Source organism: Miscanthus floridulus, chromosome 6 (genome assembly GCF_019320115.1).
Source record: "Miscanthus floridulus cultivar M001 chromosome 6, ASM1932011v1, whole genome shotgun sequence".
Classification (NCBI taxonomy): domain Eukaryota; kingdom Viridiplantae; phylum Streptophyta; class Magnoliopsida; order Poales; family Poaceae; genus Miscanthus; species Miscanthus floridulus.
Window position 1 is genome coordinate 126,835,639 of NC_089585.1, and position 17,001 is coordinate 126,852,639.

The window sequence follows — 17,001 nt, forward strand, 5'->3', positions numbered from 1 at the left end:
ACATGATGTAAGGGCACTATGGTTCCTTTGCTCGTACTGTACTGTTTTCCATTTTACGGTTGCAAAACTGTTTGTTTGGCCAGTCAGAGTACCTCGAGGTCTATATGGACAAGTTTTCCCTGGCTAACGAAAGCAAGCCAAATGGCGCTTTTAGGCTAGAAAAAAACAAACGAATACTCTTGTATGAGCGAGCAAGACGAAACGAGGTGGTTGAAACATCTAAACATATAGGCCTCGTTCGGCTTACCCCATATTTGATTTGTACGGTTTTTTTAGTTGGAACAGCACAACAATTCAGTCGGAACAATATTTTTCAGTTAGTTTCAGCCAAAATTCTACTAGCCGAACGGGACCATATTTAGGACTTATCTAGTACTGACCTGATAAAATTATTTGACTCAAATAGCAATCTTAAACATTTAATTTTAATTTTCCTTGGTTGAACGCTGGGCGAGGCAATTTTCACAATTTTCTACGGACTCCGACCAAACATATACTCACTCACGCTGCGGGGTTGCAACTTGCAACGTCTCAAGGCAAAACCACCTGATAATCTTCAGTTCCCCACGGAGCACCTATATGCTCTGAGTCCATGCACCGAAGTCCACCAATCTACCGTTCGTTCAACAACCTACGGCAAGGATAGTTCCCAGGCTCCAAGCCCTGAACCCCATCCCCTCTCCCGTGGAACGGCACCCCACACCCCGTCACTCCGTCAGTCTCCCCTCCGGCCTCACGCCGCGCTCGAGGTGCTGCCTCCAGTTCCAGCTTGCCAGGCTCGCACGGACTGGCCCCACCCACGCTCCGATCCTTCTCGGCGACACGGACACCTCGTACTGGCACGTCCCCGCCCTGTCTTCTGCCCACCAGGCACCAGCGAGTCCACGCTTCCAAGGGTTTCGAACTCTCGGCGGCGCGAGCAATGGCGGCGCGGGGCCGGGAGCACTGGTAGTTTCTCATATCGCGGCGGCTTGTTGCCACCTCGCCATCGCAGATTATGGGGATCAACGGCGAGGAGTGGGAGGAGACGATAGTGGGCGGCGGCGTTCGGAGGCGGAAGGGTGGTGCCGAGGCTGCCGGCTTGGGCGCATCCTCCTCCTTTGCGGAGGGGATGGGGGAATTCGTGCTGAGGTCCATGGACGCCAGGTTCTCCGGATCGGTCGACGACGATGAGTTATTTGTCTCGTCGCGGCAGCCAGGTACGGCTCCGGACTGTTTGTTTTTGGTTCCGGTGGGCTTGTGAATTTTGAGGATTTCAGTAGCAGCATGTGTGTAAACGTGGAGACTGAGATGTTACGTGTGGTAAGTTCCGTGAAGGGAAACCGTGACATGGCCAAGTTTAGTGCCATGCCAATGCGGGTGTGCGATGAAATGCCTGATATAGAACTGCAATGATTTAAGATTTTGTCAGGTTTGAATGTAGTCTACCCATCTTGCTTGGGACTAAAAATTCACGATTGTAGATGTCACATGTAAGAATGAACCATACCAAACTTATTTGTGACGAAGGTTATTGTTTTATGGCTGCTGTCACACGGTCGTGTTGGCAGTCGCAAATCACAATATTGTCTCGGCTTTGTTTTGTTCATGCTAGTCATGTCGTGCGTTGTAATTGCCAAACATCTGTCTCAAAGTTACTATGGTTTCAACAGAGCTAGAAGTGTGCTCCTTCATTTTGAAAAAGCAAGCTACTGAACGCTATAGCATCTGCTGCAGTTAATCTTTCAATCAGCTACGTGATTGCATCATGTTGTAAGTTGTATAAAATGAAAGCAAGGGTGCCATATTTCTAGACTAAATTGCTATTTTGTAAAAATAGAGAGGAATTTGATCTAATAATAGACTAGTAGAATAAATAAATTGTAATGGGAACAACAGTACGGCAGAACTCTTCTAGAGAGTTCCAAACATGCTTATTTTTTCTGGTCTGAAACATTATCCATTTGTTCTTCTACAGCATTTGGGCATAGTAAATCATCAACTGCTACTTCTGGTATCTTTAACGGGCAAGAAAACGTTTTTGTAAGGTCATACTCTGATAGGTTGCTGAAGTGTGACCTCACTTTGGATATGCTATCAGAAAATGAGAAGGTATGCATATTGATGCACACTTTATTTATTTAGTTTACTATTGTTGCATGGTCGATAAAAAGGCGGTGTGTCCATGTATTTATGAAAAATGCATGTGTATGGATACTGTCTGTTTATTTGTTCATCTCAGTACTGCAGTGGTCCTGTTGATTTTCTGATGTTGAGAGTTGGTCTCTTATGAATACTAGTCTTTACAGGCAGTGTGATATCTAATTGCAACCATCACTGTATTACTACCAGTATACTATCTGTTTCTAATGTTTTCATTATGTTGGTGCAAGAAACCAGTTGACTTTAGTATGTTGTCACTATGATTATACTGCCTCCGGCTATGTAATTCTGCTAGCTCTCTCTTATTAATTTAAACCGGTGATGTCCAGGTCTTTTAAAAAAATGGTTATACTGGAGTGTTTTGTTTTAGTTCTGGAGAACTTGTGAAAGCCAGGAACAGCATTTCTATAAAAAAGATAAATTTTGTCTTGAAATTTCCATGCTTCTCCTTTCTTTGGTATTTTCAGACTTATGTTATACCTATAGCTATTCATTGTTGTTTGGTACTCCAGATAAAGATAACCGAAAGGTTAGTAAAGATCCAGAATGATGGTACAGTGGAGGTAGATGTGACGCGCAGTGCTCTTGTTGCCTCAGAACTCTCGGAGATTGATGCTTTTGGTTATGTACCACGTGATATTGAAAAAGTTACACCTGGAATCACCAAGTCAGTCCCAAAGCTGAAGATTGCTATACTTGTAGTTGGAACCCGAGGGGATGTACAGCCTTTTATAGCATTAGCTAAACGACTGCAGGTAGGTGAACCTGCAAGCACCTGCTAGAGAGACTAAGGCTCTCCGGAAAATAAAAACATTGTGCAGCATACTGATGTATAATGGGGATTCTGGAAAATGCAGATTTTTAATTCACTTTTTTGAGCATGCAGTCAAGTATACCAAGAGTAAAGTTATCATTATCTTCTCTGATTTGTTTTGAAATTGGTATTAATCTTGCTTATTGTCCTAAGTTAAGAACAAATCTATGCCTGTGTTGCTTACTTCAAAATCTTTAGATGATACAGTGCCCATTAGATATTTTCATGGATTGAACATGGCCTCCTTTTTGTATTTGACTGGATTCTGACCTAGAGAGATTAATCTAGGTATCTTCCACTGTGTAGGCGCTCAGTTCAACCCCCCAGAAGGTGTTCACAAAACTTAAAAATATTTGAGTTTACATTCAAAACATCAGAATATCAAACAGTCGTGACACGACATCCTCTAATTTTACTCACCATCAAGAAACAATATGATGGCTTTGTAATATTGTTACACTTCCTTTTCTCTCTTGGAAATAAAAAACTCGAACTTCTGTTTCAAATTCATGGTTTTGTAACTTGAATTGAAGATTGGAATTTTTCTGCAGGAATTCGGTCATTATGTTAGATTGGCAACTCATGCCAATTTCCGTACTTTTGTGAAGTCAGCTGGCATTGATTTTTACCCATTGGGTGGTGATCCTCGGGTTATGGCTCAGTGTATGGCTTAAGTGGTCTTTTATCTTGAATATTGTGTTTTCTACTAAGATAAAGAGCATTCGATACTGTCTAATGTGCTGAGATAATTATAATCACCTCGGTTCCTTACTCTATTAAAAAATGCAACCTACTGTAAAACGGCACTTGGTTATTTTTCTTCACTTTATTATCCATCTAAACATACTTGTTTTTCTTCTTAATATAACGGTACACAGCTCACCAGTGTGTTCTAGAAAAAAAGTCAAAATTGTTGAAGAAGAGTCTAAACAATCGAATTGTGGTTTGTTAATGAATGAAATAATAATTCGGACACCTTGTTGTTTATGGAACAAGACATCGATTCTTTAGCCAATTAAACTGATATAAGGATGCTTGTGTCCTTCATACTCAATTTTGATTAAGGGGTGCACTTTCAACTGCAGATATGACAAAAAACAAAGGGTTTTTCCTGGCTGCACCAGCAGAGATTGCCGTTCAAAGAAAGCAGCTTAAGGAAATCATCTTCTCACTTCTACCTGCATGCACAGAACCTGATTTGGATACCGGAACTCCTTTCAGAGCTCAGGCAATAATTGCGAATCCTCCTGCTTATGGTGGGTCTGTCCATCACAACATTGCTATTTTACACCAAATTTCAACATTCTTTAATAAAATTTGAAAATAAAAATGTGGTTTTATGGTAATATTTGTCGATTATCCTCGGGTCTTTCATCCTAATCTTTCTTGAACCCCCCACCTTTAGGAACTAAGCACCTGAGCTGACAATATGGCTGCGCTGGTGGAGTGCACAGAGGACAATGTGGCATTGTGTGTTTGTCCATCTTGTCAGCACTTGTAATTTCATAAGGGTGGGATTTATGAAACACTGTGATGATAAAAATTGTGCTTATGGATCATCAGACAAAGTAACAGGGGTTTAATCAGCTTTGATTACAAATCCAGTGTTTTTCCCCTGTACCCTACTGTAAATTTATCTTATTCTTGTTTTTAACTTTGACATGCTCTCCCATCTAGTAAAACCATAACTCCCAATATATAGGACCTCTTTTTCTCCTGTACCTGAAGTTGGGACTTTCCTTTCTTCTGATTAATGTGGAAATTTTCTAACTTACCAACCAAATATAATGCTTCAATTACCCGTCTTTAATTAGATTTATTTACTAATCCATATAAGACCATGGCATATTGCTGCCTTTTGGTTTAGCAATTCTGGTTTTGTCAGCCCATGAAACTACTCAAGAATCAATCTCATTTGCAGCCAGTACTTGTAGATTGCCCTATTCCATAATATTTCCAAGCATAATATCCCTTCTTGTAGTGCTTGCTCACATTTGAGCATCTGTACCACAATCATCACTGTCTCAAGTTGTCCAGAAAGTTATTTCTGTCCAAATAAAATAGGGTGATGAATTTCATTTCTGGGTTGTATTGTTCCATGCTCCTAACAAATCATGTGACTTTCAGGTCATATGCATATCGCAGAAGCTCTTGGAGCACCTCTGCATATCTTCTTCACTTTTCCATGGACGTAAGTCTGTACTGATGAATCGTCCAGGATGAAATATTTATAACAAATTCAAGTTTTTATCCCTGTGAAGATTTCTACATTATTTTTTATCACTGTGGAGCTGCTAACAAATTTCCTGAGCACCATTGATTAAAGCTTGATAAGTAAACAACAAAAGTTAAATTGCCCGTTTACCTAATATTATTTCTTTGTGTTGCTTAAAATATTCCTATGACTATCAGTATGACTGCCTCATGCAGGCTAGCTTCCCTCATTTTGGCATGCTAATATGGTCACCTCAGGATGGAAATAAATGCCACATAGATTCCTGAGTTACATTAGATATATATTTTTAGAAGAGAATACATTGTAAAAAAGTAGAGAAATATCACTTCAATAAATATATGTGAATGCTTGTGTGAGATTGTACATATTTTTTAACTAACGTTTATGGACGGTTCTTCTATGTATGTTTTCCTAACTGCTAGCATTTGTTGATAGGCCAACTAATGAATTCCCACATCCATTGGCACGAATGCCTCAAAGTGCAACTTATAGGGTATTACCACCTCCACCTTTTCACTATTCTAGATATGCAATTTGAATGTGTGATTTCTCTCTCTTTTGCATAGGAAGGTGCAATTGTTCTATTTTTTCAGAAAAAAAATTCTGACATCTTTGCACCTCTCACGTTCAGCTATCATATCTTATTCTGGATTTAATAGTTTGGTGGGGCTCCAGGGGATTCATAAATGATTTCAGGAAGAAATTAAATTTGCCCCCTGTTGCTTACTTCAGCACATACCATGGATCTATATCACACTTACCTACTGGATACATGTGGAGCCCTCAACTTATGCCAAAGCCAAAAGGTAATCTAATTTTACTTTATTTAGCTTCGTTATGCGAGCTACTTATCAGTTAATTCAATTGAAATTGCTTGATATTTTTCCAAAGTGTGAACGTAATGCACCCCCGTGAATGTAAATGCAGGGGGTTTTGTTTGTTTTTTCCGGCTTGCTGGGTTTCTTTCTAAATCCAGCAGATCTTGTATTCCTCTATCTTAATGACATGACATGCAGATCTCCTGCGTAGTTCGAGAAAAAAAGAATGTAAATGCAGAAGGTACAAGTAGCACTGAATGTAATGCATCCCCCAGAAATGTATCTTAGAAACAATACCATCCGATGATTTTTTTCTCGAACTACGTAGGAGAGCTGCGCGTCATTTCATTAAGAAAGAAGTGAACAAATACAAAAGATTAGGGGAGACCCCCCAATCCTTGCACACCAACACACCCACCAAAACAGAAAACAAAAATTGCCAACAAAAAATTGCATACTTGACCGGTAGCCATGGCGCCTAAGTGCCCAGCACCAGCGACCTAGTGAGGAGCTCCTGGAGCTTTGAGGCCCTAGCCATACACCACAAGGAGCTCTCATTTGCCACTGTTTGGAGTAGTATCTGGATGCTTGGACGTGCTCCTTCAAACACGCAGGAGTTGCGGTGCTTCCAAACCTCCCAGGCCACAAGTATGATGAGAGAGTTCAAACCTATCCGCATATCTTTTGGCACTGACCGGATGGTGTTGCACCACCAGGCCGAGAAACTAGAGGACTCAGCCGTGGGCAAGTCGACGACCAGGTTCAGATATTGGAAAATGAAGAACCAAACCTGACGAGTGAACACGCATGATAAAAGAAGGTGCTGGGCTGTTTCCTGTGCCTGGTCACACAGAGGACAGGTGTCTGGGTGTTGCAGCCCACGCTTGGCCAGGCGATCTGCCGTCCAGATCCTTCCTTTTAATGCCAACCAAATGAAGAATTTGCAGCGTAGAGGTGCCCAGCTCCGCCAGATTCTTCGCCATGCTGCAAATTTTATGGAACCAACAAAGAAGGCCTCGTAAGCGGACTTGCTGCTATATGTACCAGTTTGGGTCAGCTTCCATCGAAAATGATCCTGAACTTCCTGCTGCAAGACCACTCTATCCAACAAGTCCCAAATCCTAAAATAGTGCATCAGAACTGGGACAGTGAGAGCCCCTTTTATGTCAGATGCCCAGACCCTATTATTTAGAGCTTGTGCTACTGTCCTTGATCTCACCACCATTTTGGGGACGGCTTTATAAAGGTTTGGAGCTATTTCTGCCATAGTGTTGCCATTTATCCAGCGATCTGACCAGAATAAAATTGTGTCCCCATTTCCAACTATTGCATCAACCGCCATATGAAACAAGGCTTGAGCTTTTTGTGGTACCTGGATGGTGAGACCAGCCCAAGGTCTTGATGGATCTGTTTTCTGTGCCCAAAGCCAGCGGATCCGAAGTGCCCAACCAAAATATTCCAGATTGTGAATGCCCAGCCCTCCATATTCAAAAGGCCTCTGAACCTTTTCCCAGGCTACCAGGCACTTTCCTCCATTAGCCTTTTTCTGTCCTCTCCATAAAAATCCCCTCTGTTTCTTGTCGATGGCTCTGATAACCCATTTGGGAAGATCCACCGCAATCAGAAGGTAAATTACAGTGGCTGTCAGGACCACCCGTGTTAAAACCAAATGGCCTGCTCTATTCATCAGTGAAGCTTTCCAACCTGGTAGATGGTCCGCGACCTTGTCAATGAAGGGCTGGAACACCTCCTTTGATTGCACAGGCCAAAATATCAGAGGTCTGCTGCAAGTCTTCATCTGAGCAATGAATTGGGGAGGAAGAGCTTTTTGAAAAATTGGTATGAAGTCCAGACGCTTGACCAAACAGATCCAACACCTGCCTCATAACTAGGAGGTCAGAGCTGCTGGGCCGTAGAAAAATAACTGCATCATCCGCATAGAAAGAAACCCGGTGCCTGACCTGCTGGACTGCCAAAGGTTGCAGGAGATTCTCAGTAGTGGCAAATTTAATCAGAGAGTTTAACACACCCATTACCAAGATGAAGAGCATGGGGGTAAGAGGCCCTTTTGATGGAAAAAACCAGCACCCGGCTCCCCATTGACCAGCACTTGAGTAGAGGAGGTGGACAGGATCAGGCATAAAAGATTACACCACCGCTGCCCAAAACCAAGATGCTGCAGGACCTCCAGAAGAAAAGGCCATGAAACTGAATCGAAAGCTTTAGAGATATCTAGCTTGAGAAGGATGTGAGCCTCCTTTCTGTGTAAAGCTTTTACCATTTGCTGGACAAATAAAAAATTGTCATGGATGCTTCTTCCTCAGACAAAAGCACTTTGATTAGAAGGGACCAGAGTAGGCAGCAAAGGTACCAGCCTGTTGGCCATGACTTTGGTAACCAGCTTAGCAAAACTGTGTATCAGACTTATTGGCCTGAAATCCTTTATAAATAGAGCATCAGGTTTCTTGGGTAGGAGGGTGATGAAAGCCGTATTGAGGAGCTTGAACTTGAAAACATGGCCGCGTTGAATTGCTTTGAGTGCCAACATGATATCACCCTTGATGATATTCCAACATTTTTATAAAATCTGCCAGTGAAACCATCAGGCCCTGGGGCCTTGTCCAGAGGCATCCCCTTGATTGTAGCCCACACTTCTTCTTCAGAGCAATGTTTTCAAGTCGTCCAGTCGAACCTAGTCGCCATGGGACCGACTAGGACGATTAATCATGATTAATCGTGATTAGTCGGACGACTTGTACAAATCGACGGTACCCCTAATCAGTCACCAGGGACCGATTAGGACGATTAATCGTGATTAATCGGACGACTTGAAAACATTGCTTCAGAGAAAGGGCAATCTAATGTGGAGAGATCATGCTGTTGTACCCCGATTGCATCAAGATCAATGGTGTACTCCCTTTCCTCCGGTGTCCCCAACAGGTTCTCATAAAAATCCAGCACTGCCTCCTGCTTTTCCTCCTGATCAAAAAGCACCTGATCATCCACCTGCGGCTTGGCGATGAATTTTTTTTTCTTTCTGAAACGCGCTTGCTGATGGAAAAAGGATGTATTGGCATCACCCTCACCCTCCTTTAGATAAAGGATCCTGGAGCGAAGGCGAGCAATGGTCCGTTAGAGAGAAGCCAGACCTAAGCAATGAAGTTTGAGTTTTCTTCTTAACCACTCCTCACTGTCTGTGAGAGCCCATCTGATGATTTTGATAACGATGTGCTTGTGAGTTAAGTCATGTTAGGTTTCATGCACCAACCAAGTGAACCCAAAAGCTTAAGCGATTGGGAAGAGGTGGGCAATCCACTAATACTTCACAACACTCCCACTCACGTGCAGCCAGAACAAGGTGCAAACGTGGAAATAAAGAAGGGAGCGGAGGACTTAAAAGATGCCTCTACCAGAGACTCGAACTCGAGACCTCTGGCTTTGATACCATGTTAGGTTTCATGCACCAACCAAGTGAACCCAAAAGCTTAAGCGATTGGGAAGAGGTGGGCAATCCACTAATACTTCACAACAAGTCACACAGTCTAGCCAACGTCCAAAAGGGGCTCAAATTTGATACATGTGTAGCCTTGCTGATGTGCCTCTGACAAACAACATTGAGCAAAGACTTCACATGATTTTTAGGGCATAAAATATTTCTTGTGCGTATGCAAAGCTAGATGAATATACCATTCTGTAATATTGTACAAAATTGAACAAAAGAGAAGTCATGTGCCTTGTTCTCTCTTATCCGGATCACACAGCTTTCTGCATCTATCAATTTTGTTAGATGGATATGCCTTGGTGGCATTCAAATTAATTTATGAATTTCATAATTGGTAAACTGTTCCTGTGCTAGCATAGTCTTGTTTACACTAAGCCCTTATTAATGATGTTTTGTCCTCTTCAGATTGGGGTCCTCTAGTGGATGTTGTGGGATATTGCTTCTTAAATCTTGGAACAAAGTATCAATCACCACCAGAACTATCACAGTGGCTTCAACAGGGGCCCAAGCCAATATACATTGGTTTTGGTAGCATGGTATGTACTCTATGAGGGAAGAATTTATCTCAGTAATTCTGGCTGATATATATTGTTTTGAATCGAGGCTGTTCCCCATTTCCCTTATCAAAAATGGAAATACAAGAGTTAGATACAGAAAACGGGGAAAGGAAAGAACAGCACAAGGTGAGAGGAAGGCCTTACTTCCTCCAAACCAACAACTCTGCCTAAGAGTTTGCTGTACTAGGAGAAGGCAGGACAGACCCAAACAGAACAAACTTGTTACAGTCTGAAACACATGATCAAACTGGCAGTCCACAAAGACAACCCACAGAGTTTACAAGTACCACTATATGTATGACCCCATAGAAAACGAAGAATTCATTGAGAATGCAAGATTTTTCTTTAGAAAAGGTTTCCCCCTATTGCTTACTTCATCACATACCATGGATCTATAGCACACTTAGAGCATCTCCAGCACACATGGCATCAGACTCGCCATCGCTTTTTTTATCCATCTTGCAAGAATTGAACCTCCAGCAGACTAGCCAATGGAATCACCATCCCTCCCTGTTGACACTGTCGTGCGAGTGTGGGCAGCCAAATTGTGCTGGTCAGCATGCCTCGCTATCCTCCATTCCGTGAGTCTGACAGCTAGGGCCGGTGCCTGTTTATGTTGTTTTGCTTCAAAATTTCATTCCTACCCCCCTCTTTCATAAATTCAAAAGGCGACTATCAAGGTCTTAAAATCACTCCTATTTTTTTTACTGATAGAACAAATGAATAACAGAGAACCCATTTAATTGGATTTAACTCAAAGTCTCTTACCGATTTTAAATTAAAATTCCTCAAAGTTGTCTGTTTTTCTCGAAATTTGAACTTTAGGGCATCATTTGTTTGCCAAAAATCTAGGAAAAATGTATCAATTCATGTTAATTTGAATACCAATAAAATATAGTCAATTGGATATGGAGAGCGAGATTTGGCTAGTTTGCTGGAGTATGCTGAAAAATAGGGAGGGAATCTTATGGAGTAGATAGCCATATGAAGATATGGAGGGTAGAATTTGTAATGTCCGCTGGAGATGCTCTTACCTACTGGATACATGGAGCCCTCAATTTCTGAATGATGTATATATGATGCCATCTATCTTAAGGTCATTAAGGCTATGCAGGTTAAATCTCAGTTTCTTTGTTGTCTGGAAGCGTAATTTCTTTCATTTTGTTTTTGCCATTCTCAATAATATTCAATGGATGGTCATCCTGCTTTTTGTTTGGAAGGTCAAGTAGTGCCTAGGAAGGATACATTTCGATATTTATGATCAATGCTACAGAGAGACGGGGATATTGATGAAGATGCTAGCCATAGAATCAAAGCAGGGTGGATGAAGTGGCGCCAAGCATCTGGTGTCCTATGTGACAAAAGGGTACCACAGAAGCTAAAAGGCAAGTTTTATAGGACGGCGATTAGACTTGTTATGTTGTATGGTGCAGAATGTTAGCCTACGAAAAGACGACATGTTCAACAGATAAGTGTCGCGGAAATGTGTATGTTGCGTTGGATTTGCGGTCATATAAGAAGGGATCGAATTCAGAACAATGATATACGTGATATATTAGGGGTAGCACCAATTGAAGAAAAGCTTGTCCAACACCGGTTGAGATGGTTTGGACATGTCCAACGGAGACCTCCAGAGGCACCGGTGCGTAGTGGAATCCTAAGCCAGGATAGTAACGTGAAGAGAAGCAGAGGAAGACCGAAGTTGACTTGGGTAGAGGCAATAAAAGGAGACTTGAAAGGATGGAATATACCCAAAAACTTAGCCTTAGATAGGAGTGCTTGGAAAACAGCTATTCACGTGTCTGAACCTTGATTGCTTCTGTTGGGTTTCAACTCTAGCCTACCCCAACTTGTTTGGGAATTAAAGGCTTTGTTGTTGTTGTTGTTGGATGGTCATCCTGCTTTTTAGCTTTACTCATAATAGCTATATGAGTCTTTATAAAAAGTAATAATGATAACAGACCTGTATAAATTTTAAGTACCAAAGCTCATGTCAAGCACTACTTGCTGTTTGCTCGACAGGAGCGTACCACTGTGAGCATTTATGTTCTTTCATTTTTTTTATTACCATCCTGTTAGAATTTGTTGATGTAATGTTCTACAAAATGCTTTCTCTCCCTTTTGTTGTGCTGACACAGCTACCATCTTATTTCTGCTAACTTGGTTTATGCTATGTTCGAAGCCTCTTGATGATGAGAAGAAAGTCACTGCTATCATTTTGGATGCACTTAGAGAAACCGGACAGAGGGGAATCATTAGCCGTGGTTGGGGAGCTCTTGGAAATTGTAAGTTACCTGGTTTAGTATTTGTAGCATTGCAACTCAGTCCTTTATTGCATATACCAGATCATGATGAAGTTAATGTTACTATTGCTATCTGATGTATGTAGAACAGCATGAATAGCCTAACTTCTTTATATTTCATATATGCCAACTGCAGTTTCAGAAGTTCCAGTTGATGTCTTCATCTTGGAGGATTGCCCTCACGATTGGCTCTTCCCTCAGTGTGCTGCAGTGGTGAGTTTACTATTTCAGACATGCCAGGGAGGTGCTATGCCTTGTGTCAGGCATGTATCCGTGTCTGGTACAGGACATGAAGCTTTCTATTGGTATATATTGACATGTAGTTATAAACATAGTGATCAGATTGTATGAGAAGTCATAAAATAGAATATACTCCCTCCGATTCATATTGTAAGTCGTTTTAGTTTTGTCATAAGTCAAATTTGTCTAACTTTGACCAATTCTATTGAAAAATATATTACAATCTACACTATCAAAATTGGCCCCTTATGTGAGCAGGAAATGAGATCATCAAACACATCCTGTGTGGCTCATCTTTCATTGTTATGGGCTGCCTGACTTCTCACCTTTCCCAGATGACAGTATCTTCTGTGACTGGAGGATGAGAATACTTGCTTTGTTTCCTAGGAACAGCAAGGGAGTGCTACATTCTTTGATTACTTTGGTTGCTTGGTCCCAATGGAAACATCCCAGTGTACAAAACTGTTCTTAGACAAATTTTAGAGGAGACTAGTCTCTGGTGCCTAGCTGTTGCTAGGATTGGCTCATCTAGAGGTCGTTGCTTATTAGGGGTTAGTTCTCCGCCTGGTCGGGTAGTTATAGTTTCTTCTAAGGTGAGAATATGACTATGTGAAATTGCGAGGGGGTGTGTCTCATGTGCATTGTATTCTATAAATTCTTAATGCGATAATACACACGAGAAAAGAAAATATATTTCATGGTGTATCTAACGAATCTTGATTCATGTTTTTTCTTTCCGAAAGGGCGGCAAGAGTTTTGCCGGGCAATCTTGATTCATGTTATACACGTTTATGCATTTTTTTATAGACTTGGTCAAAGCTAGAGAAGTTTGACTTAGGACAAAGCTAAAATGACTTACAATTTGGAACGGAGTGAGTATGTATTAGTATACTGATAACCAAATTATTTATCAATGTATTTAATATCTTCATAAAATACAGTTCTGTTATTACATATTGGAATGAATCTACAGTGATTGCCAGATTTGTCTTGAAGTCCACAAAAAATCAGTAATGTCAAAATCACTAATGTTTTGGCGTCATGGGGGCTCTTTAGCCAAAATATCATGTTGCAATGTTTCAAAAAATCATCACAGAAATCATGTATGTATTACACATAAAGTTAAGTATAGATGCAACAATTCAGTTTGAAATTCATCTTTGATGTTGAGATTCAAAAAAAACACAAGCGCACTGTCATCACATGATGAACAGTACCAGATTGACTGCTTGTCCATTTTGTTTCTTGACATCTAAGATGAATTTCAAACTGAACTATATGTAACTTTATGTGTACTAGATACATGATTTATCTGATGATATTTTGAAGCATTTCAACATGATATTTTGGCTATTGAGGATGCCCACACCCCGGGACGCCAAATCTATATTGAATGTCAAATAAAGATCAGTGGAGGGAGTAGTAGGTGGTAGAGCAAGTATATGTTTTTGATGCATCACCAAGGCCATAGCATGTGAAAAAACATTACTTTTAAGCTTTCGCTGAAAACACATTTCTTCCCGCAAAAGATACTTACAGCCATTCAAACCTTGTTCTATCCAATATATTTTCTGTATATGAATACAATTTACTAATCAGATTATATGTGCGATTATTAGGTGCATCATGGTGGAGCAGGTACTACAGCAGCAGGGCTGATAGCTGGGGTAAGCTGCTAATCTCTTTGCTGAATGAAATTCTCTGTGCTACAGAGGTTTGAGCGAGCATAATAAGGGCCTTAGGATATGAATGCTTTTTTTTTTTTGTGTTCAAACATGTTACTTAAATTAAAGAATAGAGCACTTGAGGGTGCCCATATAAGGTTCAGCTGATTATATAATCTAGATTGTTTATAAAGCAAAAGGCTTACAGCCTAATGGAGGCATGCAATACAGAGTTTCAGCTGACTATATAATCTGCAATGAATAGCAAGAAGTTGGCAATTAGCATCTATAGCATTGACTACCATCAATCCTTTGTAAGTGCTCTTGACAACTCTTTGTACCCTTGACAGTGTCCTACCACCGTAGTGCCATTTTTTGGAGACCAGTTCTTCTGGGGCGAGAGAGTTCATGCACGAGGAGTGGGTCCTGCACCTATACCTATTGCAGAACTTACTGTAGAGGCACTATCAAATGCAATAAGATTCATGCTTGATCCAGAGGTAGTACTATTTCTTATGCTTTCACTGTATGCATCTGGTTATATGTGATGCACTTATCTGGTTCTTCTATGTACATTAGTATGCCAAGAGTGTTTTTGATGCAGAACTCTGCTTTGGTAAGGCCACATTGTGCTAATTAATCCATTTATGGTCCTTTGCTGAAGGTAAAATCACGAACAATGGAACTGGCGATAGCAATAGGCAATGAGGATGGTGTGGCAGCAGCTGTAGATGCATTTCACCGTCACCTGCCTTCAGAATTGCCACTGTCGCCACCCGCACATGTGGAGGAAGAACCCATAGACTTCTTCCAATGGTTTTCTCGAGCCCTGGAGAAATGTTGTTTCCCATTCAATTTGTAGGTACAGTGGTCCATATCCGGTATAGGTACGATTTATTCATTTATGGGTTGAAAAGGTCGATCACACCAATTTTCTAAAATTGAAATAAATGCTGGTATAAGCCATTGGTATTTGGTTTCGTTCTCATCGTATTGAGGATGCAATAAAAAGGATTGACGCCATTCTAAATGTTTGGGCAGCCACAGTTGTATTCAGAATTTGCTGGTAGGTCTGAAATTTGTGCCCCGATGTGCCATTCCAATATAGGTGTATGGCTACAGAACTGCATGATCACGACTGCAAAAATGTGTATAATTTGCTACATTTGTTTAAAGAACTATAGAATATATAAAATGAATTTATTTTTGCTTGCGATCATTTCTTTTGCAGGTCAAATAAAGCCGAAATATTGTTTGAGTCCAATATTTTACAGTTAGTTGCATAGCTCTTGCGGGTGTCGTACCTGCCAGTAAGACACTTTAATTTGCATGTCTAATGCATGATTGAAAAGTTTTCTAAATTTGTAAGTGAAGAGTTAAGTTAATAACAGAACAAGGATTTGAATGTACGATGGATGTGCACATGTATGTGGCATTACTGGAAAAACATCACGTCTACTGTCATGAAATATATTTTTTTAGATCACACTAGAATCATAGACAACGATTCAGAGTTGTAGCTGATTACTGAAACAATTTGCTTAGAGTCAAGTTATTTTTTTCATATTGGATTAGCAACCACTTACTTCAAATTGTATTTTTTTCAACGCGAGGAGTTCCCCATTTCCATTAACCAACGGAAATACACAGACTTCAAATTGTATTGGTGCTTTATGACAGGTTAGGCCACTCAAGCGATTCACAAAGAACAAAAAATCTTCACTAACATTTCGTGTAAGTTCATGAGCTCATTGGCAAATGATATATGCAAGGCCCAACAGAATTAGGTCTGTGAACTAGAGTATCCAGCAAACTTGTAATGAATATAGATTCTAAATAGCGAATTTGTGTGCAAAATGCATGGACCATAACCTACAATTTTTAGTTTGTTTTTTTTATCTTACAATGGAGTATTCTCATTCCCTTTGATTTTTTTCTGGTTGTGCCGCATTAACGTCAAACTGAAGAGTTTTTAGATCTCGAGTCCCTTTTTTTAAATCTTTTGGGCTCTAGAAACAGGCCTCTAACTAACTATGTTTGAGATTCTATTGATTTTTCCAACAGTGACGCTGATGTCCAGGTTCGCTTTCTTAGCGGCGCCGGTCGGCACTTTTGGCTCCTACGGGGCTAACGCTGCTAGGCTATGGTGTGTGCTACTCGCATTCTTGGCAAGCAGCGCTTTTCACCGTAAAACTCCATCTTCTTCCTAATGATATATATGCTAAGCATGGTCGCGAAAAAAATGTCCAGGTTCGCTAATGAGCCACTAGAGCATATATCTTTGGAAGTTGTTGTGATTTTGCTGATGTCCAGGTTAGCTAATGGGCCAGTAAAGTATATCTCTTTGGAAGCTGCATACACAAGTTATTTCTGTTCATGGCACGCGGAAACAGCAGAACGTGCAATTTGATGAGAACCCAAGTTTTCCAGGAGAGAAATCAGTAACCAGATATGCTCCTCTTTATCTGATTTTGCACTTATTTATCTAAACATAAATATATTCATTTTGTATTTTATCATAATGCTTCGTAGTTCCCTCACGTATATGTTATCTAGTGGCTAAGTGGCTGTGGCTCATTGGTCGAGTTCCTGAGTGACTGAGGGCGTCCTCAACGGCGGCCTAAAATCGACAGGCGAGGAGCAGAACTGAAACAATAAACAAATATTTAGGGCGCGTTTGCGACCCTGGCCCGGAGGCCCGGCTGTGCCCGTGGGCTGCAAGTTG

The 17,001-nt window shown here is 40.9% G+C and overlaps 1 protein-coding gene across 1 annotated transcript; it reads left to right on the plus strand.

Moving 5' to 3' along the window:
* The first annotated feature begins 699 nt into the window (after positions 1 to 699).
* On the plus strand, positions 700 to 15,495 carry LOC136456907 (sterol 3-beta-glucosyltransferase UGT80B1). Its single transcript, XM_066456911.1, has 14 exons — positions 700 to 1,199; positions 1,958 to 2,091; positions 2,655 to 2,897; positions 3,508 to 3,619; positions 4,042 to 4,212; positions 5,084 to 5,147; positions 5,628 to 5,685; positions 5,824 to 5,998; positions 9,918 to 10,048; positions 12,252 to 12,354; positions 12,509 to 12,585; positions 14,232 to 14,279; positions 14,627 to 14,776; positions 14,941 to 15,495. Exons 1-14 carry the CDS (start codon positions 998 to 1,000, stop codon positions 15,136 to 15,138), a joined length of 1,866 nt encoding a protein of 621 aa, XP_066313008.1. The 5' UTR covers positions 700 to 997; the 3' UTR covers positions 15,139 to 15,495.
* Positions 15,496 to 17,001: the final 1,506 nt, after the last annotated feature.